General features: G+C 46.3%; 2 protein-coding genes across 3 annotated transcripts in view; both read left to right on the top strand.

Moving 5' to 3' along the window:
- Nucleotides 1-24,078, top strand: part of GLB1 (galactosidase beta 1) — a 79,278-nt gene that overhangs the window by 168 nt on the left and 55,032 nt on the right. The window contains exons 2-4 of the mRNA XM_044252762.1: nucleotides 20,074-20,243; nucleotides 21,471-21,621; nucleotides 22,167-22,227. Coding sequence (XP_044108697.1) covers nucleotides 20,074-20,243; nucleotides 21,471-21,621; nucleotides 22,167-22,227 — 382 coding nt within the window. The remainder of the gene's footprint in view (nucleotides 1-20,073; nucleotides 20,244-21,470; nucleotides 21,622-22,166; nucleotides 22,228-24,078) is intronic.
- TMPPE (transmembrane protein with metallophosphoesterase domain) lies at nucleotides 216-6,662 on the top strand. 2 transcript variants are annotated; one of them, XM_044252765.1, is made up of 2 exons: nucleotides 216-285; nucleotides 2,168-6,662. In XM_044252765.1, exon 2 carries the CDS (start codon nucleotides 2,277-2,279, stop codon nucleotides 3,618-3,620), a length of 1,344 nt encoding a protein of 447 aa, XP_044108700.1. In that variant the 5' UTR covers nucleotides 216-285; nucleotides 2,168-2,276; the 3' UTR covers nucleotides 3,621-6,662. The 2 variants fall into 2 exon arrangements, with proteins under 2 accessions (XP_044108700.1, XP_044108699.1); XM_044252764.1 differs by lacking the exon at nucleotides 216-285 and adding an exon at nucleotides 453-648.

Genomic DNA, 24,078 nt, shown 5'->3' with positions numbered 1-24,078 from the left:
GGACCCCGCGCGGGGGTGCTTTGAGAGGGGGCAGGCTGGCGACGGACCGGGCTGGGGCTGCGGCCGCCCTCCGGGGTCCTGCAGGGCGTGGGCCTGGGACCCCGGACTGTGCCGGGGCAGGCGGGCAGCTGGAGGAGCGCAGGCAGTGGACCGGCCCTCCCGTCGGGGGCGGGCCGGGCGGGGCGCGCGTCCTTCCCGGTAAGCTCTGTCGCTCGCGTGTTCAGCCCCGGTCGCCCCTTCGGCTTGGACCCACTTCCCCGTTGGTGCAAGACGGGGTGAGAGAAGGTGCGCCCAAACCTTTCTAGCTTTGCAGTTTTCTGGGAGGGAGATTCCAAGGAGCGCATAGCATTGGAGGGCGCCTTGGGCTGTGGCTTGAGGCGCCCTCCCTTGCCCAGTTCGGGTGCTGCGGAGCGCTCCGGAAGGAGAAAAATGGGGTCAGGAGAGGCCCCGGCGATGGGAATGTTGGATTGATTTCCTTCGAGGGATTCTTCTTTCAAACATCTCGTCCCTTTCCCGCCACTCCCTGCTGCTGCCTACTTTTTTTGGCTTGAATTTTCCCGATCTTCAGTGTTTGGCGTTGCAGGCCAGGGGTGGGCAAGAGATAGGCTGCAGGTGGCAGCCAGCGTTGCTGGAGGTCCGGCCAAACAAGTAGGTGAGGTGGGGGCGGGGGGGGCAGTGCAGAATTGGCGGGAGGATAGCCTCAAATAGAGCTAAAGTATGGGCCGGAGGGGCCTCCATACCGCTGCCTGGGGAGGTCAGCATCACAGCCGCGGAAAGATTGGGGGGGGAGGGGCGGACAGATAATTGAAATGGGCACTTGGCCCTCCGTACGTTTAGCGAACCAAATGTGGCTCCCTCCAAAGTTTAGGTGGGCTGCTTGATGCTAGGGCGTGTTTTCAATAGAAGGAGAGAAAATTTGGGCCCATTTACTTGTAAATTTCATCTCTTGATGAAAAGCTTTCGGTAAGTGCTTAGGCAGAGAAGTCATATATTAATTTAAAATCAAGGTTGGAAATCTTAAGTTGTTGAAAAACAGTTGCTGAACATAGCTTAATTTGGGGTTCTAGAGAAAGGTCACCTTAAATTGAGTGCTAACTTCTGTCTGCCTACATCTCTGGTTTCCCTGTTTGTGTGTGTGTGTGTGTGTGTGTGTGTGTGTATATGTAGGAGCCCTGGGTGAGAGCTACCCAGCTCTGAGAACCACTGGCCAGGGTGGAGCCAGGGTGGAGTTGGGGAACTGTGGCAGAGAAAATCAGGGGGGGTGGCAGTGTGGGAGGAGAGAGATCAGGGTTTAGGGTTGAGGAGCTGGTGGAAAGGGCAGCCCACTGGGGAACGTTGTGCCCCATCGTCCTAAAGGGGGGTGCCCAGAGCCTACACAGGGAGTCGGGCTTCACCCCAGGAATTCTTATGTCAGGTGTCTAGGTGTCCTTTCTGGCCTGGAGTTTCAGAAAGATACCAGCAAACTAGCTTTCCAGGGTTTCCTTGTTTACTTGTATGTAGAACTGCGGTTCTCAGACTTTAACTGTCCTAGAAATTAAAATAGAAACTTTTAAAAAATATTTATTAACTTATCTAAGAAATAATAAATCATTACATGTCAACGAACTACATCTCTTGGAAAATAACAGTATTTCTCCCCAAACTTGAGCTGGAGGAGTGGCACAGTTTTACATTTTTGCACACCTCTTTCACGCTTGTCGTAATAGATGATAGCTGGGTACGTTCAGTTTTGCCATATCACATGTCATGGAGCCCCTGGAAAACACCATACACTCATGAGAGAATGAGAATGCAAAAGGCAGTTATAGCTTAGTAGTATTAGGAATATAATTCTGAGTAAATGTACCTCCTGAAAGGGTCTCCCCGGACCACACTTTGAGAACCGCTAATTTAAAATAACATTTTTTTTAAATCATTAAAAAAAAAGTTGACATGCTTTGTGGAAAAACTTTTAAATATTCAGAAAACTGTAAGTAAGAACATGAGAACTGCCCACCACGTTACAATCCACTGTGTTTGTATTTTAATAATAAAGCGTAGCAACCAACTGGTATTTGAGTGGCTTGGATTCGAGGCAGGCTGGGTAGATGTGAGTGGCCTTCAGGTTTTGAATGGGGACAAGGAAGCTCTAATATCCCACAAAGCTGACGCCGGTTCCTGGTTGCAGGCGGAGCCGACCTGGAAACTTCTGCTTGGCCACTGTCCTTTCTAAGGAACTCACCTTCCAGAGCCCGCCCACACAGAACTGGCAGGGGACCCTCTTAGGAGCAGAGACAATGGCGATCTTCAGGCAGCTGTCCCTGGGTGCAAAGGCTGCCCTGGCTGCAGGCACGGTCTTCGTGTCCATGATTGTGTCCCGCTCCTATCTGGCGGGGAGCCTTGAGCTCAGGGCCTGGCGTTGGCTGTTCCGCCTGCAGCTGGCCCTGTTTGCCAACTCGCTCATGCTCATTGGCTCCCTCTACATCTGGCGTAGTGCAGTCAGCAACCTCAGCCACTCCCCCGCCGCAGAGTCCACCTGTTTTCAGCTTTGGAAGATGGCTGTTGGGGCATTTCTCACCCTGGCCCATTCCAGTTTCTTCACCATGCTCTTTTTAGTGGCGGAGGAGCCCTATCTCTTTTCCTTGGCAGCCTACTCCTGCCTCGGGGCCTACATCATCATGGTCTTCTTCCTCTGTACCCTCAGTGGCATGGAGCAGGCCTACCAGCTCTTGGCGTGGCGCAGTGGTAGGGTTGTGGGCAGCCTTGACAAGACAAGGAAGCTGGCGGTCAGGCCGGCCCTGGCCGTGGCAGTGACTGCCGTGCTCAGCGTGGCTGGGCTCCTGAATGCCGCTCAGCCTCCAGCTGTGAAAACCGTGGAGGTGCCCATCCATCAGCTGCCTCCCTCGATGGACAGCCTCAAGATCGTGCTCCTCTCAGACATTCACTTGGGCCCCACAGTGGGCAGGACCAAGATGGAGATGTTTGTGAGCATGGTGAACATGCTGGAACCAGACGTCACAGTGATCGTGGGTGACCTCTGTGATTCGGAAGCCTCCGTCCTCCGCACAGCCGTGGCTCCTTTGGGTCAGCTCCACTCCCGCCTCGGCACCTACTTCGTCACGGGGAATCACGAGTACTACACGTCAGACGTCAGCAACTGGTTTGCGCTGCTGGAATCCCTGAACGTCAAGCCCCTTCACAACGAGAACGTGAAGATCTCCGCCACAGGGGCCCAGCACGGGGGTGGTGAGGGGGAGGACTGGATCTGCTTGGCTGGGGTGGACGATATCGAAGCAGACATCCTGCACTACTCCGGCCACGGCATGGATCTCGTCAAGGCCCTGGGGGGCTGCAGCCCAGACCACACCACCATCTTGCTAGCTCACCAGCCGCTGGCTGCCAAGAGAGCCCTGCAGGCTCGGCCAGATATTAACCTGATTCTCTCTGGGCACACGCATGCTGGGCAGATCTTCCCCTTGAACGTTGCTGCCTATCTCTTGAACCCTTTCTTTGCTGGCCTCTACCAAGTGGCCCAGACTACATTTGTATATGTCAGCCCAGGCACGGCCTACTATGGGATACCCATGAGACTGGGTAGCCGGGCGGAGATTACAGAGCTTATCCTGAAGCGGGCTCCCTGAATCTGGCCCTGCCTCACGGCTTTTCGGTGCCCTTGCCCTTCACCATCCATCCCTCCTTAGAGTGGGTTGCCTGCTTTCCCCACTCCAGCCTCTCCTGCCCAGCCCTGCCAATACATGCTCGGTCACAAGCCTGGCTTGAACAGTGCTTTGTGCTGGGGCTGCCTGTCAAGTCCAGGCTGGTTTACTCTGCAGGTGGCCAGTAGCTTCTTTATATGTATCTGTGAGACTACTCAAGTCACATGTAAGGACAAGCATCTATTTTCCAGATGATGGGAAGTAAGCTCTCCTCCTCTGCAGAGCTCAGAAGGCTGAATGGAAACGTGGGGTTGCTTGAAAGGGATACCTCTAGAAAGCAGAACAGAGAGGAACACTGGCGTTTTTAAAACCCCTTTAGGACTTAGACAGTTTTCAGGATCAGTGATCCAGAGCTTTCTGGGGAAAGGGCGGTGTTGCCAGGTGATCTGGGAGAGCAGGCAGGAGGGAGGCCCCGTCTGGCTGCTGAGGAAGAATGTTTCCTTTTCCCTCTTGGTTCTGTCAGAGTCCCCTTTATTGAGGGCATCAGCCAAACCCTCGGGGACGCAGGGCTCCGGCTGTGTGCGGGCCTCATGTACTGCTCTTTTATCGCCTGTGCTCCTGCCCCTTGGGCTGGAAAGAAACAGAAACACAGTTGTAGGCATTGGTAATGCACTGCTGCTTAGGGATTCAGAGGGGGTTTGCCTCTCTGGGCTCCTTTAATCCAGTACTTGGGTGAGGTAATTAAGGATAGGCTACCTTTCCCTCCTCGAAGGTGAGAAAAATGAGGCAGGGAGAAGCAGGGCGCTGGCAACATGACAGGGTATGGAGGGGACCCCTGGCCGGAAGCCAGGCCTTCTGCCTCCCTGTCCACAGTCTGGTGCTTAAGGAGCGGCATCTGAGACCAGTGAGTGCAGAGCTCAAACACATGCTGCTGTGCCAAGAGAATGAACAGGGCTCGAGAACCTGAGGGTCTCTTGGCCTAGAAGGGGTTTGGCTTGGTTCAGCGTAGGCTGGCTGTGACATTGGCAGAAGAGTCGAGAAAGTAGACCTCCCCCCCACCTCCCAGATTTGGGTCTGTTTTGTGAGAAGCTGAGGCTCGCTCTCTACCTGGGGAAGTTGAGTTTCCAGGGGGAAGGAGCACAGTTTTGTGCTCTTGCAGGGCTGGGAGACCTTCCCTCCCCCTGGGCCCTGGCTGTGGGCTGCTGGGACTGTCTTCCCTGCTGGGTGGCTTCCACGCCAGCACCCTCCTGTCCATCTCTCACCCTGTCCTGACCCCATCAGCGTTGTCCTAGGGCCTGGACATAGAACCGTAGCGCCATGCTGCTGGGCTCTGGACCCTGGAGTGACCCACTCCCTGCTGGCCAAGACTCTTGTGCCAGAGGCAAGAGACGCTTCAGCCCTGAGGTAGCAGTCAGTAAGCTCTCCTGTTGGAAAAGGCCTCACTGAGAAGCCCAGGGACCTCGGCTCAGCACTGACTTTTTGTAACCGAGAGTCTCTCCAATGGGGAACAAAAACCCCACTCGGCCTGGAGAAGCTCATCCTGCTGCTCTCTGGTCAGGTAGCATCAGGGGAATGACTTGACCTCACCAAGCCTCAGTTTCCCTCACCCTAAAATGAGGATAATTCTGTCTACCTCAGTATTGTTCCATGGGGTTGGTATTAAGACGTGGAGTGAGGTACCTGTGGCCCAGGCGCACAGGAGCGCTTGGTGGTGTTAATATTTAACCATCATGGGGGCCGGGCTAGGGAGCTGTGCTGGGCAGGGGTCCCCAGGGAACGAATGGAGTGGCCGAGCCTGGGGAATGCTGCCTGTGGCTAGGATCCGGTGAGGTGTCAAGGCAGCACCTGCTGAAGGTCTGTTTTTCTTGGCATGTGCTACAGTATCCTTGCACACACTGTGGCCTCAGGGAGTTCCTTATATTTTCCTCCTGTCTTCTGGTGTGTAACAGAATCCTAGGCGCTCCTGGAGAACCCCTTTCTCGTTGGCAGGCAGACGAGGTACTAACAGTGAGCCTTCCAGGCAAATTTAAAATCAGTCTTTGCGTTGGGATTTCAGCGGTTTCTTTCTTTGTATCCCCTTGTGCTTAATCGTCCCTGCAGCCAGGAGTAAGTTTCCGAACCCTCTCCTCCCTCCCTTGTGACCTGATCCCGTTTTCTGGATCATTCCGGTTTGACTTTCCAGCTCTCTATTGCTTAGATCTCACCAGACTCCTTGCTGCCATTTATCTTCCAGCCTTAGGTGCCGCTGGTGGCGGTTGACCTTTCTGGATATTCTTCATCTGTGTTCTGAGCTACCTGAGATTAGCTTCCTTCTTTACTGTTTATCTTGCATCTTTGTCTCCTCTTTCTCCCAAGTACTGTCATTTTGCGGTCTTGTGTACCCTCACCCTTGTTCTGAAGTCCTTGCTTGCCTGATTGTTTTCAACTCCCAGAAGTAAGACAGGTCCCTCCTGTGTGTCCTGGTAAGACTGAGCAGCACCTTTTCCTACATGGTTTAGATCCCGTGGTGCGGTGGAATTGTTCCCAGCGGAAGCTGCTCCATTACTGTGCAGATGTGGCCCTAGTGGGCCGCTCTCCGCGGCACCCTTTGCTCCTGTTCCCTCTTCCTCAATCACTCACCTTCTTTGTTTTGTTCGTGTGTGGCTGGGGGAAGTGGTGAGGAACATACACTGGAACCTTGGGAAGTCTTTCAGTTTCCTTTCAGTTTTTAATTTGTTAAACTCAAAATGAAGCATAATGCTTTTTAAAAATTAACAGCAGCTGTAGTTTGGGTCTAGGTTTCGTGAGAAACTTGTTATAAAATCTTAATAATTTAATGCTGAAATATATGACAGTATATTTCAGATATGTCTGTTTTTATGCCAATACTGCACTGTATTGGTTACTGTAGCCTTGTGATATTTTTTGGAATCAGGAATTGTGAGTCTTCCAACTTTGTTCTTTTTCAAGATCGTCTTGGGTACTTGGGGTTCCTTGAAATTCCATATGAATTTTTCTATTTCTGCAAAAAAAATACAGTGGAATTTTTAAAAGATTTTATTTATTTATTTGATAGAGATTACAAGTAGTCAGAGAAGCAGGCAGAGAGGAGGAAGCAGGTTCCCCGCTGAGCAGAGAGCCCCATGCAGGGCTCGATTCCAGGACCCTGAGACCATGACCCGATCCGAAGGCAGAGGCTTTAACCCACCGAGCCACCCAGGTGCCCCAATGCAGTGGAATTTTGATAGAGATTGTTTTGAATCTAAGATCGCATTGGGTAGAATGGATATCTTAATATTCAGTCTTCTAATGTGTGAACACAGGATATCTTTCTATTTATTTATTTATTTCAGCAGTGTTTTGTCATTTTCAGTGTATGAGTCTCATCTCCTTGGTTAGGTTTATTAAGTGTTTTATTCTTTTTGATGCTATTGTAAATGAAACTGTTTTCTTACTTTCCTTTTTAGATTATTTATTGTCAGTGTATAGAAATGCAGCTGATTTTTATATGTTGATTTGTGTTCTGCAGTTTTGCTGAATTTGTTTATTAGTCATAGCAATTTTTGGTATATATGGTATCTTTTATTTCTTTTTCTTGCTTTGTTGCTCTGGCTAAGACTTCCAAAACTACGCTGAATAGAGGTGGTAAGAGCGGGCATTCTTGCCGTATTTCTGATCATAGAGGAAAAGTTCGTGGTCTTTCATTATTGAATATGATGTTAATTGTGGACTTTCATATATGGCCTTTATTATGTTGAGGTGATTTCCTTCTAGTCCTAGTTTGTTGAGTGTTGTACTGTATTGTTATTGAGTGTTGAACCTTGTCAAATCTGTTTTCTGCCTCAATTAAGATGGGCATGTGGTTTTTGTCCTTTATTCTGTTAACATGGTGTATTATAATTACTGATTTTATATGTTGAACTATCCTTGCATTACAGGAATAAATCTCACTTGGTCATGGAGGACTGTCCCTTTAATGTGTTGTTGAATTCAGTTTGCTGGTGCTTTGTTGAGGATAGTTGTGTCAATATTCATCAGACATATTGGCCTGTAGTTTTCTTGTTATGTCTTGTCTTGCTTAGGTATTAAGGTTATGTTAGCCTCACAGAATGAGTTTAGAAGCATTTCTCCTCTTTCATTTTTTTGGCAAAGTTTCAAGAAAACTGGTGTTAATTCTTTAAATCTTTGGTAGAATTCCTTAGTGAAGTCTTCTGGTCCTAGGTTTTTCTGTGATTTTCAGTTACTGATTATTTTCTTTCCAGTTATGGTCTCCTCAGATTTTCTGTTCCTTCATGATTTAGTCTTGGTAGTTTTATATTTCTAGGAATTTTTTCATTTGTTCTAGATTACCCAGTTTATTGGCATTCAATTGTTCATAGTAGTATCTTGTAATCTTGTTTATTTTCTGTGGCATCAGTTGTTAATATCTCCTTTTTCATTTCTGATTTTATTGAGTCTTCTCTCTTAAGTAGTTCATGTAGCTAAAGCTTTGTCAGTTTTGTTGATCTTTAAAGAAAAACCCAATTCTCAGTTTCATTGATTTTTTTTTTCCTTTCCTGTTATTTTTTGTTGTTGTTCTGCTTTCATTTATCTCTGCTCTGGTTTTTATTATTTCCTTCTTTCTGCTAGCTTTGGGTTTAGTTTGTTCTTTGGTTTCTTGAGGAATTATGTCTCTTATAGTTCCTTTGTTTGAATCAGGATCTAAAAATAAAACCCATATACTTTATATGATATATTTCTTAAATCTAAGTCTAGAAAACATCTTTCCTCTTTATGTCATTTATTTGTTCAAGCTATCTTAGTATTTCCTACATTTCGGAATTGTGGTGGTTAATGTGTTACACTATCCCTCATGTTGTCAGTGAGCTAGTAGAGCTAGAGATCTGTAAAAGTTACAGCTAGAGGCTGGATAGTTTCAGGTTCGCCATTTTTCTTTTTTGGGCAGGAAGACTTCATTGCTTTCATTGATGCTAACACTGACCCACGGGTCTAGTGTTGTCAACTTGATCTGTCCACTAGAAAGTTCCTCATCATCTTTTTTTTTTTTTTTTTAAGATTTTATTTATTTATTTGACAGAGATCACAAGTAGGCAGAGAGGTAGGTTGGGGGTGGGGGGAAGCAGGCTCCCTGCTGAGCAGAGAGCCCAATGCGGGGCTCAATCCCAGGACCCTGGGATCATGACCTGAGCCCAAGGCAGAGGTTTTAATCCACTGAACCACCCAGGCGCCCCCTCATCATCTTTTCGTCTAATGTTTCAGCAGTCATTATGCCTTTTTTTTTTTTAAGTTTGCTACATTTATTACAGAATTTAGGGAGCCAGAGTACTAAAAAGGCTTTCCAGGAATAGTTAATTACCTTTTATATATTCAAGAAATGATGGTATCTTCTTTTATCTCTGTTCTGAATTCTGAAGGAATTTTTGAAGTACTCAGAAATATAATCCTGCCATCAGCTCCCAAAATAGTGATTTTTTAATTGCATAATTTCTTCTGTATTTACTAACTATGGTTCTTTTACAAAGAACTCTCCTCATCAATTGGTTACTGTCAAAAAGGGTATAACAAAGGCAAGACAGATGCTGGACTCTTCCCTTTTATTCATCAATTGTCAGAATAAAGAGTTGATGCACCAGCATACCCCAAGGATGTCCAGTAAGTTTTTTGGGGTGGGAGGAAGTAACATGAATTTGGCTCTTTTCTTATATCTGATGTGCTTCAGTCTACTGAAGTGATAATTTTTTTTTCTTAGATTTATTTATTTATTTGAGAGAGAGAGAGAGATCAAACAGAGGGCATGAGAGGGAGAAGCAGACATCCCAGCAAGCAGAGAGCCCTGTGCCAGGCTTGATACCAGGACTCTGAGATCATGATCTGAGCTGAAGGCAGATGGCTAACTGACTGAGCCCCCCAGGCACACACCCCTGCGTGATAAATCTTTTGATGCTCAAAATCTCCCACCTTTGAGCAGTTGGGGCCCTGCTTCTCTATCATTTTGTTGTGACCATAATGGTTTTTGATAGTTTTAGGGTTATTTTGTACATATTCTGGCCTAGACTTGGACTAAGTAATTTCCTGAAGGAGCTCTGGTTCCTTTTAGTGGGAAATACTTAAAGACCATAATTTAAGTGCTAGAGGAGCTAGTGTCATTTCTACGTCGTTTCAGTGTTTATTGCTAGGAAATAAATATTTTTTTAGAAAGAAAAAAACTATATTAGAATTTTCAATTTAAATGTCAAGTTAAGAGTTTTTTTAAAAAATAAACTTTATTTTTTAGAGCACAGCAGACTTGAATGAAAGGTACAGAAATTTCTCATAGAACCCTGGTTACAGGGTTTTTACTTAACTTTCTTTGATTTTATGTTTGTTTCCATTTTACACTGAAAATTTTGGTTCCTAACAACCAATGTAATTATTTATTTACTTTATTCTACCTATATATATTAATGGATTCAAAATAGCAATAAACTATTATTACTAGGATGAAATTTACTGGATACAGTTTTGTTTGTTCATTTGTTTGACCTGAATGCAGCTTAAGATATATTTTTATCCTTAGGCTAAATATCATCAAAATACTCTTTCAAATTCACTTGAAATGATTCTTTCCTGTGTGGAAAGAAACTTAGGTCTGATATTAATTTGAAGAGCTGTTGTATAATTTTAAGACTCATTTTTATTATTATTATTTTTAAGACTGGGTACTTACCTTTTCTCTGAGCTGAGGAGGCAGAATTAAATCTGTAACTGCCTGTGAGTTCCTGGAGGATTTGGGGAGCTGGTCCCAAGCTGTGTTCATTTCTCCTCCATTCTGCCATTTTCCTTCCTCTCCCGTTGTAATTTGTGTTCCATTGTCATTGACGCTCTTCATCTGCTATCTCTGGGAACACTGAACAAAAACCTTTGCGGAACCAGAGAGGCAAACATACGTAACAACACTGATAAAAATAGGACGCATAAGCCAGAGCGGGTCATCCACAACTTCTTCCGATCTGCATTGATTGTCACTCTTCCCTGTGGCTGTTTTGCTTCTTCAGCCTGTCTCATGTCTGCTGCTTCCCTGACACCTGGGTGTTTGAAAGGCTGTTAGCTCTGGCACAATCAAAGTTTGTTGTATAATCATCGGAAATATCCCTCTGTCTTTCTGCTCTGTGAGCTGAGGGGTCTGGGAGGCCCATGTGTATCAACACCCTTCTATCGCCATCTTCTCCACTCCCCTTCATCCCTTGTCCCTCAACCCTAGGGCATTAGCAGCCTAGGAAGGTTGGGTCTGTGCCACTCCGGAGCTGAGCACCTCCTGTCAGGAATTCTCCAGGCTCTTGGGCCCCGGGGGTGAGTGAAAGGGCATGCAGGGTGCTGGGGTTACAGATCCATTGAACAGGTGCTTTACTAGGGTCCTACTGAAAGGCTGGAAGATGTAGTGTCTCCGTATGGTCAACATGACCCCTAACTTGTGACGTCACTGAGCACCTTGTTTTTCTTTGTTTGTGTTGAGGAATGTGCGTAATGTAATGCTAATATAATGATTTTTAGTCCTGAGTATTAGAAAACCTGGGCGATGTTCACCTTTCCTGGTGACATAAATATTGGTATTGTGTTGAGTTTTCTTAAAGAGATGCTTATTTACCACTGAAATAATCTAAAGAGAATAACTTTCAAAATGTTATGTCAGACAGTATTAGGTCTCTGCTGTATAATTGGTTCAAGGGTATTTTGTCTGTACTGCTGTCTTTTTTCTCCAGTATTATATGCATTATACACAGGGGTCTTGGGAAGGTGTGTGGTTTGCCTTGCTTGCAATTGCTTTTTCTTTTCTAAGTTTCTGTGACCTCATGCATTGTAAACACTGATGCTGCCACACCCCTGCACGTGTGAAATAAAATTAGCTCTTCAGTATTCCGTTCCTGTGCCAATTAATTTAGAAGGCGTGGAATCTGACCACAGGTCATATTTTTTGTTCTTTTGTATTTGGGAGGGACTAAGCTCTGAAGGCAGTTTTCTCCTTTCCTTCTCCCCCGCCATTTCTCAATTGCTTTACTTCTTTCAGAGGTACCACAGCCCAAAGATGTTAAGGAGGCCGGCCCTTTTAGACTAGATCCCCTCAGGTCCTTCAATATTGAGAGGAGTCCCTTTGGAGCTTTGAAGCGGATTTTCCCCATTTACCTTGGCCATGACAGCCACCATTTGGAAGCTGTCTCTAAGGTGATGTGGCTTCTGTGGCTGTCCCCATCACTCCACTGTGGGCTACTCTTCCACGCCTCAGTTTCAGGGACTTGTCACAGTTCCTTGGGTCCAAATAACATGATGTTGTTTATCTGTCAGACCAGCGTGACATCCCATGAGATGTGCTGATGACCAGGGTCTCTTGTGGGAGAGAGTGGGGCAGTGGGGGGGGGGCTGGGACTAGAGAGAGAATGTGTACTGCTATCCTGCCCACTTACAAACAAACCACTCTTGATCCTTTCTACTGAGAGTTTTGAAAAGAATAGAACACTAGCCACAAACTCAAACCCTAGGTTTTCCACTTGGCTCTTCCCTGCATAATGCCTCTGACTTGTGGGGGTTCAGGGTCTGTTAAGTAAAGTCATCCCAGTTTGCACTCAGGACCAGGGAAATCACTGTAGGGTAGGCGCTCCTTGTTGGACCCACGTAGAAGGGCCTGGGTGGACCGTGGATCTCTTTCTCCCCAGTCTCCTAAAGAGCGGTAAATGCCATCGCATTTCGGGACACCTGGTATGTCCGCTTAGGTGTATCCAGCCATCCCCAGAAGGCCCTTTTCCCCAGGTACCCCAGTCCTAATGGGGAAGGCATCACAGGGTTCTTCCTCGAGAGAGCCATGCAACCCTCCCTTCAGTCAATTGGCATTTGTTGGAGAGGCTGCCCCAGAGCTGGGAACTGGAGGAAGGAATCACAACTTTCCATTGCAGTGGCTAATATCAGCCTTTTGCTCAGGAGTTCTTGATTTTTTTTTTTAAAGATTTTATTTATTTATTTGACAGACGGAGATCACAAGTAGGCACAGAGACAGGCAGAGAGAGAGAGGTAGAAGCAGGCTCCCTGCTGAGCAGAGAGCCGGATGCGGGGCTCGATCCCAGGACCCTGAGATTATGACCTGAGCTGAAGGCAGAGGCTTTAACCCACTGAGCTACCCAGGTACGCCTCTTGATTTTTTTTTTCCTTGTTAGACACGTCAGGCAGCACCCTAGCACAATGGTCCCACCCACTGGAAGAGCTGTGGTCTGTTGCACTCTCGCCTAGCTGGTCATTGTGGTGCTTATGTGGTCCCTTACTGGGTTTCTCAGGGGTACCAGGGCCCTCCTCAGCATGGCGTTCCTTCCTGATGGGAGTGTACTCTACCCTGTCCTTGGGGATATAGTCAGATGGTGGGTTGTCTGGTCAACCACATTCCCGTCTCTTTGAGGCATCTCACAGTTCCTCAGGATGCCAAGCCCATCCTGGCATGTCCACTTCATTTCCCGTAGGCCAGCATCATGCCCAGGTTCCAAGGATCTGGATTCCAACAGCGTTGCAACTAGGTTACCTTTATCCAGATGGTAACTCACAAGTCATGGGACAGTGCACTCTGAGAGTAAACGTCCCTCTAGCCGGCCTTACAGTCTGTCCCTCAAGGTCCTCTCCCAGTGTGCCCACATGGCTAAGTCCTGAGCCTTACCCTTCTAGCTGGAGACAATAGTCTCTTTAACGATGGCCACAGAAGGCTCTGGCATCACAGAATACCTGCTGTGGATGTTGATCCCATCTGGCAATCTTTCTTCAAAGCCTCCAACTGTGAATAAAAATCAGCCAACCTCACAATCCTTTAATTACCAGTACCTCCCACTACCCCACGCCATTCCAGGGGTAGAGCTAATGCAGATGCCAACTCCTCCCTTTCCGCCTGTGGCTTCTCTCAATCCAGCACAGGTGAGGCCCTAGAATTCGTATTTGCATAATGTGGGGTGTCCCCACCCACTTAACACCAGCCTGTAGGGTTCTTATGGCTATCTGACAGATGTAAGAGATCAGGTCTAGGTTCACAGCCTGAGGATCTGCTCTTGAGGCCAATCCTGGTACCACTGCCTTAATTTAGAAGCAAAACATGAAGCAAGGGCTTGAGTGCAGGTGATCTGAAAAGTGATCTGAGAATGCAGGCATGAAGCACAGGTGGGAAGAAACAGGTTTGTATGAGGATGTGTTGTGGTTCTCGCTGTGGGCAGTACGGCCTGGGTTCTGTCAGCATCTCCTGGGAGGTACACAGAACATCTCTAGCATTGTCCACCTACAAGATGCAGCTGTCCACCCCATTGGCTGAGGGTTGGCCCAAGGAGCATGGGTGTCCCACCACTCCTGCATCCCTGGACGAGCAGGTTTCTGTCTCAGGGCAGGAAGGCACAAAGCCCCAGGGTGTGGGTCTGAGCTGAGACGCTGTCAGCACGGAGCATACTGAGCTCACACACGACTGGCCACGGGCTGCAGCTGACATAGGTATGCTTTAAAAGAGCGCTTCTTGGGGTGCCTGGGTGGCTCAGTGGGTTAAAGCCTCTGCCTTCTGCCTTCAGCTCAGGTCATGATCTCAGGGTCCTGGGATAGAGCCCCATGTTGAGCTCTCTGCTCAGCAGGGAGCCTGCTTCCCCCTGTCTCTCTCTGCCTGCCTCTCTGCCTACTTGTGATCTGTCACATAAATAAATAAAATCTTTTAAAAAAAAAAAAAAGCCCTTCTAGCCTTCTCTTTTTACTCTTGATGTATGGAAGATCTTTCTGCAAGGGCAGGAGCATCTCGTCAGTCTCAGAAGCCGCGTCATGCTCCATCATGCACGTGTGTGCGCCTGGATCCCACTCACGGTCAAGGCTCTTACCGCAGAAACCAGCATTTATTTCATCAGAACACTCTTTTTTAAAGATTTATTTATTTGTTTGTTTGTTTGGAGAGAGCATTCGCCCGAGCACGGGCACAAGCAGGGGAAGGGGCAGAGAGAAAGGGAGAGAATCTTAAGCAGACACATGCTGGGCATGGAGCCTGACCCAGGACTCGATCTCATGATCCTGAAATCATGCCCGGATTTGCCACCCAGGCGCCCTTCATCAGGGCGCCTTTTTAATTTTATTTATATGTATTTTTCCAGTTTTACTGACAAATGACTCTCCTCACTGTATAAGTTCAAGGTGTACAGCATGATTTTACTTACATATACTTGATCATCGCGGTAGCTAATGTCAGTCTTCTCATGCCGACACAATGGAAAGGAAAGAAAGGAAAAAGTTTTCTCCTTGCCATAGATTTTGTAGGATTTACCCTCCTTTTTTTTTTTTAAATCTAAGATTTTATTGGTTATAAAGCGTGCCTGGTGCCTCAGTCAGTTAAGCAGCTTACTCTTGGTTTTGGCTCAGGTCATGATCTCAGGGTCCTGGGGTCAAGCCCCACATCGGGCTCCTTGCTCAGTGGGGAGCCTGCTTCTCCCTCTCCCCCACTCATGCACATGCTTGCTCGCTCTCAAATAAATAAAATATTTTTTAAAATTTATTTATTTTGGGCGGATAGGGAGAGGAGAGGGACAAGCAGATTCCGTGCTTAGTGCCGAGCCTTAAGGAGCTCAATACCAGGACCCCAATATTATGGCCTGAGCCAAAATCAGGAGTTGGACATTCAACCAGCTGAGCCACCCAGGCACCCCTAGGATTTACCCTCTTAACAGCTTTCCTGTATATCACACAGCAATGTCAACTGTAGTCACCAATGTTGTACATTTTGTCTCTAGTGTTTATTTACTTTTAGCTGGAAGTTTGTATCTTTTGAACTCCTTTCTCCAACCCCCCTTTTTAAAATTTTGTCAACATTTTATTAGGAAAATTGTCACACATAGAGTTGAAGGAATTTTATGCTTACCATCCAGATTCTACCATTAACATATTACTGTCAATCTATCCCTCCATCCATCCACCCATCAATCCATCTTATTTTTTAGATGCGTTCCAAAATAAGTGGCAGGCATCAGTGTACTTTCCACTCCAAGCGTGTCGTGTATCATTAATTAGAGGCGAATATTGTTTATAGCTCTTTTTCTCCCTTTAAGGTGAACTTTACAGACAATGAAATATACAAATCTAAGGGTACCCTTTGATGAGTATTGAGAAATGCACACCCTGTGTGATCTAAATCCATATTCAGCTAGCTTACCATTACCCCAGGAAGTTCCCTCATGTTCCTTACCAAGCAGTCCGTGCCTCTCCCGCCCAAAGCCAGCAACTACCCCTGATTTTTTTCCCAGCATAGATTAGATTTGCCTGTTCTAGAACTTCATATAAGTGGGCTCATACAGTATGAACCTTTTGTGTAGGGCTCAAACTCAGCATGACAGTTTTGAGATTTATCCGTATTATTGGCCGGACCCATCATTCTGCTTTATTGCTGAGCACACTATTGTATGAGCACACCAAGCTGTGTTCCTCCCTCCTGCTGATGGATATTTGCTTACTTCCGGTTTTAGGCAATTATGAATGAAGCTGCTGTGAACATGTGTTACACGTCTTTTCATGAACATATGCTTTTGTTTTTCTTAGAACCAAGAAAAAGGCTTTATTTTGAGGTGCGATTTGGTTTTTTAACAGTGTGGCAATTAAAACAAACACACAAACGAACCAAGAGAATATCATGTGTCCATACCAGGTTCCACAGTGATCAGCTTGGCTCCGTGCGCTCTTTAATTTGCTCTTTTTCTTTTTCATCTGTAGTAACCTCAGAGTTTGTGTCCTTCCACCCAGAAAAACTTCTGTATGTATGTCTGATGAGAAGTTTTTCTTTTGTGTTTTTCTTTTGTGTAATCAGCATTTTGTGTAATCAGCTTTTGTTTTAGCCAACAGAATGAACAGTAATTCTTTTTTTATTTTTATTTTTTTTTTTAAAGATTTTTTTTTTAATTTTATTTATTTATTTGAGAGAGAGAGAGAGACAGTGAGAGAGAGCATGAGCGAGGAGAAGGTCAGTAATTCTTTTAATTCCACCTCATGCCTGGTCTCTGAGACTTTCCGTGTCTCAACATTGGATTTTTTTGCAGTTCATTAGAATCAGGATCCAAACCAGATTCCCATGTTGCATTAGGTCATTATGCCTCTCAAGTTCTCTTTTATTTTCAAACAATATTCTCTTTATTTTGTCTGATTTTAATGCCATCAGTCTATTGAAGCAACTCTATCATTGGACTTCTAGAGCGTCCCACATTTTGGATTTGGCATATTTTACTTCCTTGAGCTATTGGTAGACTGAGGTTCAGTTGAGGTTCAAGTTCAGTAACAAGGACTGCTTCTAGGTGGGGCTGTACTTCCTGTTGAATCACAGCATGAGGGACATAATGTCTGCTTGTTCCATTTTTAAGAGGCTGACATGGGCCAAGGAATCATGTACCTGTAACTCACAGGGGTTAATATCTGTGCTGTCTTTAATTTCCCCTTTAATTTCCTCTTTTAAGTCTCTCTCCTTTTTTAAATGCCCCCAGTTTTTCCACCTGAGACCAGCAGGAGCCTCTTCAGGTTAGCCCCCGTGTCCTACATCTAACCACCCCGCCTTGGTCCTGGGGGTTCCTCCTGTCCACTGCCCACCTCACTGCTGCCACCACGGTCCATGACTCTGCTTCTTTTTGCTGCTCCAGGAAAAGGCCAGAGTGCACGGCATTTGAAAACACATACTTTCACGTGACCTTCCATGTAAGTTGCTCTCCACAGCTCTTGGCGTGAAGCCCAGGCCCACAAATGTGCATGTCAGGCGCGTTTAGTCTGGTCCCTGTCCGCCTTCAGTTCCCTGCCATGCACTGTCTGTATTGAGGTTCTGGGACCCCTTCTCAGCATCCCACACACTGTCTCCTCTGCCTGTGTCCTTCCCCTTGCCCACATCTTCCTTATCCTGGGGCTTAGCTCAAGCTGGTAGTTCCCAATGCTGTCTGCACATGACATCATCATCTGGGCAGTTTTAAGAAATGCCAATGCCTCCACCCAAGATCAATTAAAATCTGAATGTCCGGGGGTGAGTCCTGACTTTGCTATTTTTAGAAGTTTGCACAGCTGATTCTGATGCGTGGCCAAGGTTGAGAAACAGAGTTCCTCCCTCTGAGGAACAGAGGGTTACATGCCATTTATTACCACTGCAGCATTCCACTCCAGCCCTGACCCCAGCTTTATTGAGGTATAATTGATACTAATACTGTGTAAGTTAAGGTGTGCAGCGTGAACAATTTATCTGTTAGCATCTAGGCCTCACGATGTTGATACCTGGTCTAGAAAGAAGCTTCTTGTAGGTTGTGGCCACATCTGGGTGGCTCCTTCTGATACTTCTTATAAATGGACAGTAGGGAGATATTTGGGCTGGATTCTGGGGTTGTTTGAATGCAGGGAAGGTGCTCTGCTGAGTGGGACAAAGGCCAGAGTCCATTGTCTGCTAAGATCACACATCTTGGCAACTTCATGTGCTCCTCTGAGCCCTTTCCCCTAGACAAGCAGGCTGCAAAGAGCCCCCTGCATTTCCCAGTGACTTACCCCCTTTCTACCTGTCTAAAGAATTTCCCCACCTCATGTGCCACCTCTGTACTCACAGAATGGTAGAAAACCCTTTTTTGGCACCTAATTACATACATGCTGTGAAAATGTTTTTAAAATCATCCATTGGTGCACCTGGTCTAAGAAGTAATTTATATTTTTCATGAGTTTCTCCAGGAGTTTCTTCCCTTTACTAGAACAAAGTGATAAGCCATTGACGCTCTGGCCCTTTCTTTGGGGCGCCTGGGTGGCTCAGTGGGTTAAGCCACTGCCTTCGGCTCGGGTCATGATCTCAGGGTCCTGGGATCGAGTCCCGCATCGGGCTCTCTGCTCGGCGGGGAGCCTGCTTCCTCCTCTCTCTCTCTCTGCCTGCCTCTCTGCCTACTTGTGATCTCTGTCAAATAAATAAATCTTTAAAAAAAAAAAAAGAAATGATTCTTTTTTTTTTTTTTTTTAAAGAATTTGTTTATTTGACAGAGAAGAGAGGACAAGAGCGGGGAGCGGCAAGGAGAGGGAGAAGCACGCTCCCATGGAGTAGAGAGCCTGACATGGGGCTCCATCCCAGAACCCTGGGATCATGACCTGAGCCAAAGGCAGATGCTTAACAGACTGAGCCACCCAGGCGCCCAAGGAATGATTCTTAAATTAGCTTTTTTTTTTGGTTAGCTTTACTGAGATGAACTCACGTATAGTACAGCTTTCCATTTGCCTCTGAGCGATTTACTCCAGGTTGTTTAACTTTTCATCAGAGTGCTTTAATTCCGTGGTTAGATTTCAGGCCGAATGTCTAGGACTTGGGGTCTTACAGTTATTTCCAGATATGACTTCAAGGGAAGCCTTCAAAGCTGTCATGGACTGTGGTGCTGCTATGAAAAAAAAACTTAAAAAAAAAAAATGCCTAACGCTGCACAAGGAATCTTACCAACAATGAAGGAAAGCAATTAACTGGTTTCTTAGGGCGCTAGTTCTGTTGGCACCTGTGATCCCTCACTGCCTTTTCCCGTCCACAAGAGGGCAGTGTTCTATTCTACCTAACTGTTGGCTTCCCTTTCACATCCTAGCATTTTAGCTTCTGAACCAGTCCCCAGTGTTTCTCGAAATTTAATTTCCCTAGATTTTTTTATTTTGCTAGACATACACCTTTCATTGCAGCCCAGTGGAGACCTACATCAGGTGCAACTCTATATATGTATGTACAACAGAATCTTCGTAAAATAATACTTGTCTTTACCAGGTGCTGTACACTGGATATTTTCTGTTCTCTTTCATTTAAACAAGTGCCGATCAAAAAAAAGTTTTTTTAAGTGTCAGTCATCACCCAAATTCGGTTCATGATTCACAAATTGGATTGCAGCCCATAATTTGAAACAGACTGCCTTCAAGTTCACTTAGTCTAACATCCTGTGTGTTTGTGGAAATAGAGATGTGGGGTTAGAAAGGGTGTTTGCCTCATCACTGCAGGACTTGGAGCCCCAGCTGGGATGGCTGACTTCTCATCTCTTGCTCTCAGCCCAGTGACATGACTGTCACGGTCCATCCAGTGCTCCAACCGATCACAGCCACAGGGAAGGAGGGTGTCTATATATGTGTTCTGTTCCCAGCACACTGGGCTTTGCTATACCAAGAAGAGACTCACCGTCAGCAGGGTTTTCTCTTTGGTAATATAATTTCTGTGTCTCAGCCGTCGATTGTCACACTGGTGCTGGACAGGTAAACTCTTTGGAGTCCTGCCCATGGGTCCTCCCTGATGATTTCTGTTCCCTGGGTGCATTAGCCACTGGCTTAGTGGTGCTCTGTTTTACAGCCAGAACCCAGGCCTTAACTCCATCAGCAAATTATGCAGATGAAAGAGGCAGGGGGCCGCTTGCCACGGTCAGACTGTCTGCTTCCAAAATGCGGAAGGTGGAGGTTCTCACGTGATCCCCTCCTTGCTCTGTAGAATGCTTCCCAGAGGACGTTCAAGATCGACTACCATCACAACCGCTTCCTGAAGGATGGCCAGCCCTTCCGCTACATCTCGGGAAGCATTCACTACTCCCGCGTGCCCCGCTTCTACTGGAAGGACCGGCTGCTGAAGATGAAGATGGCTGGGCTGAACACCATCCAAACGTAAGTAGGAGGGCACCAGGCTCTCCCCAGGGCCAAGACACCCACACCTGGACAGAGGTACAGCCCCATTCCCAGTGCAGCTAGCGGTTTCATTTCTTGGAATGGGACATGGTGTAATCTGGTGTTCTGGGAGGGGCTTGGCATGAGCTCAACTAGCCCTTCTTTGGATACGTAACCACCCACTGGAAATCACAAAATGAATCTCAGCTTGTGAAGGCAAAGGGGAGTAATAGTGATTGAGCATTTGTCGTGTGTAGGGCACTTTCCATGAAGGACTCCATTTCTTCACTCCCATCTACAGCTGGTGAAACTGGGATTTACCCAAGTGCGTCTTTTTGGCCAGAGGTCTCCCTAGCATTTAGAGATAACTGTGTTTGTAGGCAGCCACAGCTTCCCTGAGCTCTTGGGGGCATAGGCCATGGTAGGTAGATTCCTGAACCCAGTTTCCCCTTGTGGTTCTGCAGGGTATTTCTAGAGCCTCGAGTTACAGAATTACCCCAATAACTGTCTCTCGTCATGTCTTCTGCTGTTGCATGGTGACTAACTGGGGGGAAAGTTGGGGCGGCTGGCCACTCTGGTTTTTACACTACTGATGAGGATTGCAGATAGCCTCTTCAAGATAAGGGGTGAGAAAAATGCAGAGGCAGATCCCTGGGGCTGGGGACCTACCTGCAGTTTAACACTTAGCTCTGGGGGACTAAGGCCATGGGATTGTGGGAAAAGGCCACGAGCCAGGGGTCATCCGAGAGACCTCTGTGATGGCGTTTGTGGCCTAGACTGAAGGCCGCTAGGGGAACGGGTAGAAGTTTTTGTCATGGCTTCCTGTGTGCTGTTCCTTACAAAATCTTTTGCAGGAGGATACAGGGTCAGAGGTTTGGGGTTTTTGTTGTTTTTCCTTAAAAAGTATTTTCAAGAAAATAAATATACCTCTTATTATCTTAGCATGGATATTTTCATTTTCCCTAGGCCTTACACAGGCATAAATAATTTTTATATAGTAGTAATTCATGTTCATGTAATTCTGGTTTTTTTTTAAGTCATTACACAGGAACGGGGCTTCCTTGTGGGTCATAAAGTTAAACATGTTCTCGCCACCAAGTGTGGTTCCATTGGGGGGCTGCTGGAGGGAGCTGTGTGAGTGTCTGAGGGCGTACACTTATACTGATGGTTCAGAAATGCCCAGATTTCTGAGCTGTTTCCAGGAAGGGGCTGTGTGTGTCTCGGCAGGTATGTGCCCTGGAACTTTCACGAGCCACAGCCAGGACAGTACGAGTTTTCCGGGGAACAGGATGTGGAATATTTTATTAAGCTGGCCCATGAGCTGGGACTGCTGGTCATCCTGAGGCCTGGACCCTACATCTGTGCAGAGTGGGATATGGTGAGTACAGCTGGGCTGGGTTCTGCCTGGCTGGCGTGCACGACCAGCTGGAGATCTGGGGGACAGTGAGTGAGAGCAGTTTCAGTAAGTCTCTAATTCCAGAGTGCACTGAGCCTGTCCCTGTAGCTGGGATAGGTGTGTCCTTTACCTTGGAGGTGCCTCAGCAGAGAAGGGCCGGTAAGGGTCGGAAGGCAGGCATCCCCCTCTTGGTGCTCACTCACATGGCTCGGTTTCCCCATTGTAAAAAAAAATGGGTCGTGGTATGGGCTCTGTCTCCCACCCAAGGTAGTCGCAAAGCCAAGTGGATAATCTATACAAAGGCTTTGATTCTCCAAACACAGCATGTGTGTAAAGTCATCTGACTTTCACTCTTGTATTTCTAATTTCCTTGAAAGTTGCAAACGAGAAAGCCCAGTTAATACCCCTTCTTCATGAAACTTTTTTTTCTTCACTGTTAAAATCATTCCTATCCCCTCCCCCATCCCCAGACCTTATAATGGCTTTTCTCTTCCTCTTTTCTCCCCCACCCCCCACCCCCATCCTAGGGAGGATTACCTGCTTGGCTCTTATTAAAAGAATCTATTATTCTCCGTTCTTCAGACCCAGGTAAGTTGTTACAGATGTCTTGAGATTACTTATGATATCTTTGGACATTTTATATCCAAAGTGCCAGGTATTTGGAAGCTAGGGTACTTCTGTCCCTCTGAAAGCTTACTGGAAGTGTGAGGGTTAATCACTGTCCACTGCAGGCATCGCATGTGTGAGAAGTAGGGCTCACTTGAACTATTTGACCAGATCTTGCTGATAAACTGGTAGCTTTGAACTGGCATTGGGCCCTGTTTGTGGTTTACCGACTCACTTCAATGCTTTCTCTGCCTACTTTCTCAATAAATTACATGGCTAGTGATAGCATCTAGCTAATCAAAATGGCAATTCATTTGTCTGCCTTTACAGAGTGATTTGTAAATGAAGTCTTTTGCTTATCTTTTTAAACAACTAGAAAATATTTTAGCTATAAATAATCACCCTGATCGGTGAGAAGCTCCCATGGCTGCATTTCTGTCTTCTGAAGACTTCAGTTTTTCTTTGTGATGCTAGTGTTGGAGATGGTGATAAGAGCAGCTAACTTTGATTAAAATAAAATAAAATAAAATAAAAGGGAAAAATAGCCAGTAGTGCACTTGCTGGGCCATAAGATAGCTCTATTTCCAACTTTTTGAGGAACCTCTGTACTGTTTTCCAGAGAGGCTACACCAGCTTGCATTCCCACCAACGGTGTAGGAGGGTTCCCCTTTCTCTGCATCCTCGACAACATCTGTTGTTTCCTGACTTGTTAACTTTAGCCATTCTGACTGCAGTGAGGTGGTATCTCACTGTGGTTTTGACCTGTATTTTCCTGATGCTAAGTGATGTTGAGCATTTTTTCATGTGTCTGTTGGCCATTTTGGTGTCTTCCTTGGTGAAATGGTGATCTGAAGGGGCACATGCACCCCAACGTTGATAGCAACAATGTCCACCATAGCCAAACTATGGAAAGAGCCCAGATGTCCATTGACAGATGAATGGATAAAGAAGATGTGGTTCATATCTAAATGGAATATTACTCAGCCATCAAAAAGAATGAAATCTTGCCATTTACAATGAGTTGGATCGGGGAGGAGTCAAGATGGCGGAGAAGTAGCAGGCTGAGACTACTTCAGCTAGCAGGAGATCAGCTAGAGAGCTTATCTAAAGATTGCAATCACCTACAATGAGTTGGATGGAATAAGGGAATATAATGCTAACTGAACTAAGTCCATCAGAGGAAGACAAATACCATATGATCTCATTCATATGTGGAATTTAAGAAACAAAACAGAAGCGTATAGGGGAAGGGAAGGAAAAATAAAGACAAAAACAGGAGAGGCAAACCATAAGAGAAGAAACTGAGGGTTCCTGGAGGGGAGGTGGGTGGGGGATGGCGTAGCTGGGTGATGGGCATCAAGGACAGCATTTGATGGAATGAGGTGGGTGTTCTGTGCAACTGATGAATCACTGAACTCTACCTCTGAAGCTGACAATACACTATATGTTATTATATAAATCAAATTAAAATTTATAAACTTAAAAATAATAAAATAAATAAAAAGGAAGAAACAACCTGCCCTACTCTGACAGAGGGAAAGACACACCATTCAGGCATTCTTTTCTTCATTCAACAAACATGGGTTGGATGCCCCCTGGGCTCCAGGCTTGGTGTGTAGTGGCGAGGACAGATACCATGTCTGTTGTTCCTTATCCACTGAGAGCTCATTGAGGAGGTGGCTCCTTACAGGAGAACTTCCCTGAGATTTCCAGAGCACACAGCCACCCCGTTTCACATCATCATTGAAACCAGCATATCCTGGTCTCAGCTGCCAGCTCCAGGGTAATGAGGCGGACTCGTGTCTGTTTGCAGGAATAGGTATGGAACGGAGT

This window comes from Neovison vison, chromosome 6 (genome assembly GCF_020171115.1).
Source record: "Neovison vison isolate M4711 chromosome 6, ASM_NN_V1, whole genome shotgun sequence".
Taxonomy (NCBI): Eukaryota; Metazoa; Chordata; class Mammalia; order Carnivora; family Mustelidae; genus Neogale; species Neogale vison.
Note: the sequence above shows the minus strand (reverse complement) of the source record. Positions and strands in the feature narration are given on the sequence as shown.

Bases quoted from the DNA above. Each gene is read 5' to 3' on its own strand.
- TMPPE (XM_044252765.1), top strand. From the start codon at position 2,277: ATGGCGATCTTCAGGCAGCTGTCCCTGGGTGCAAAGGCTGCCCTGGCT.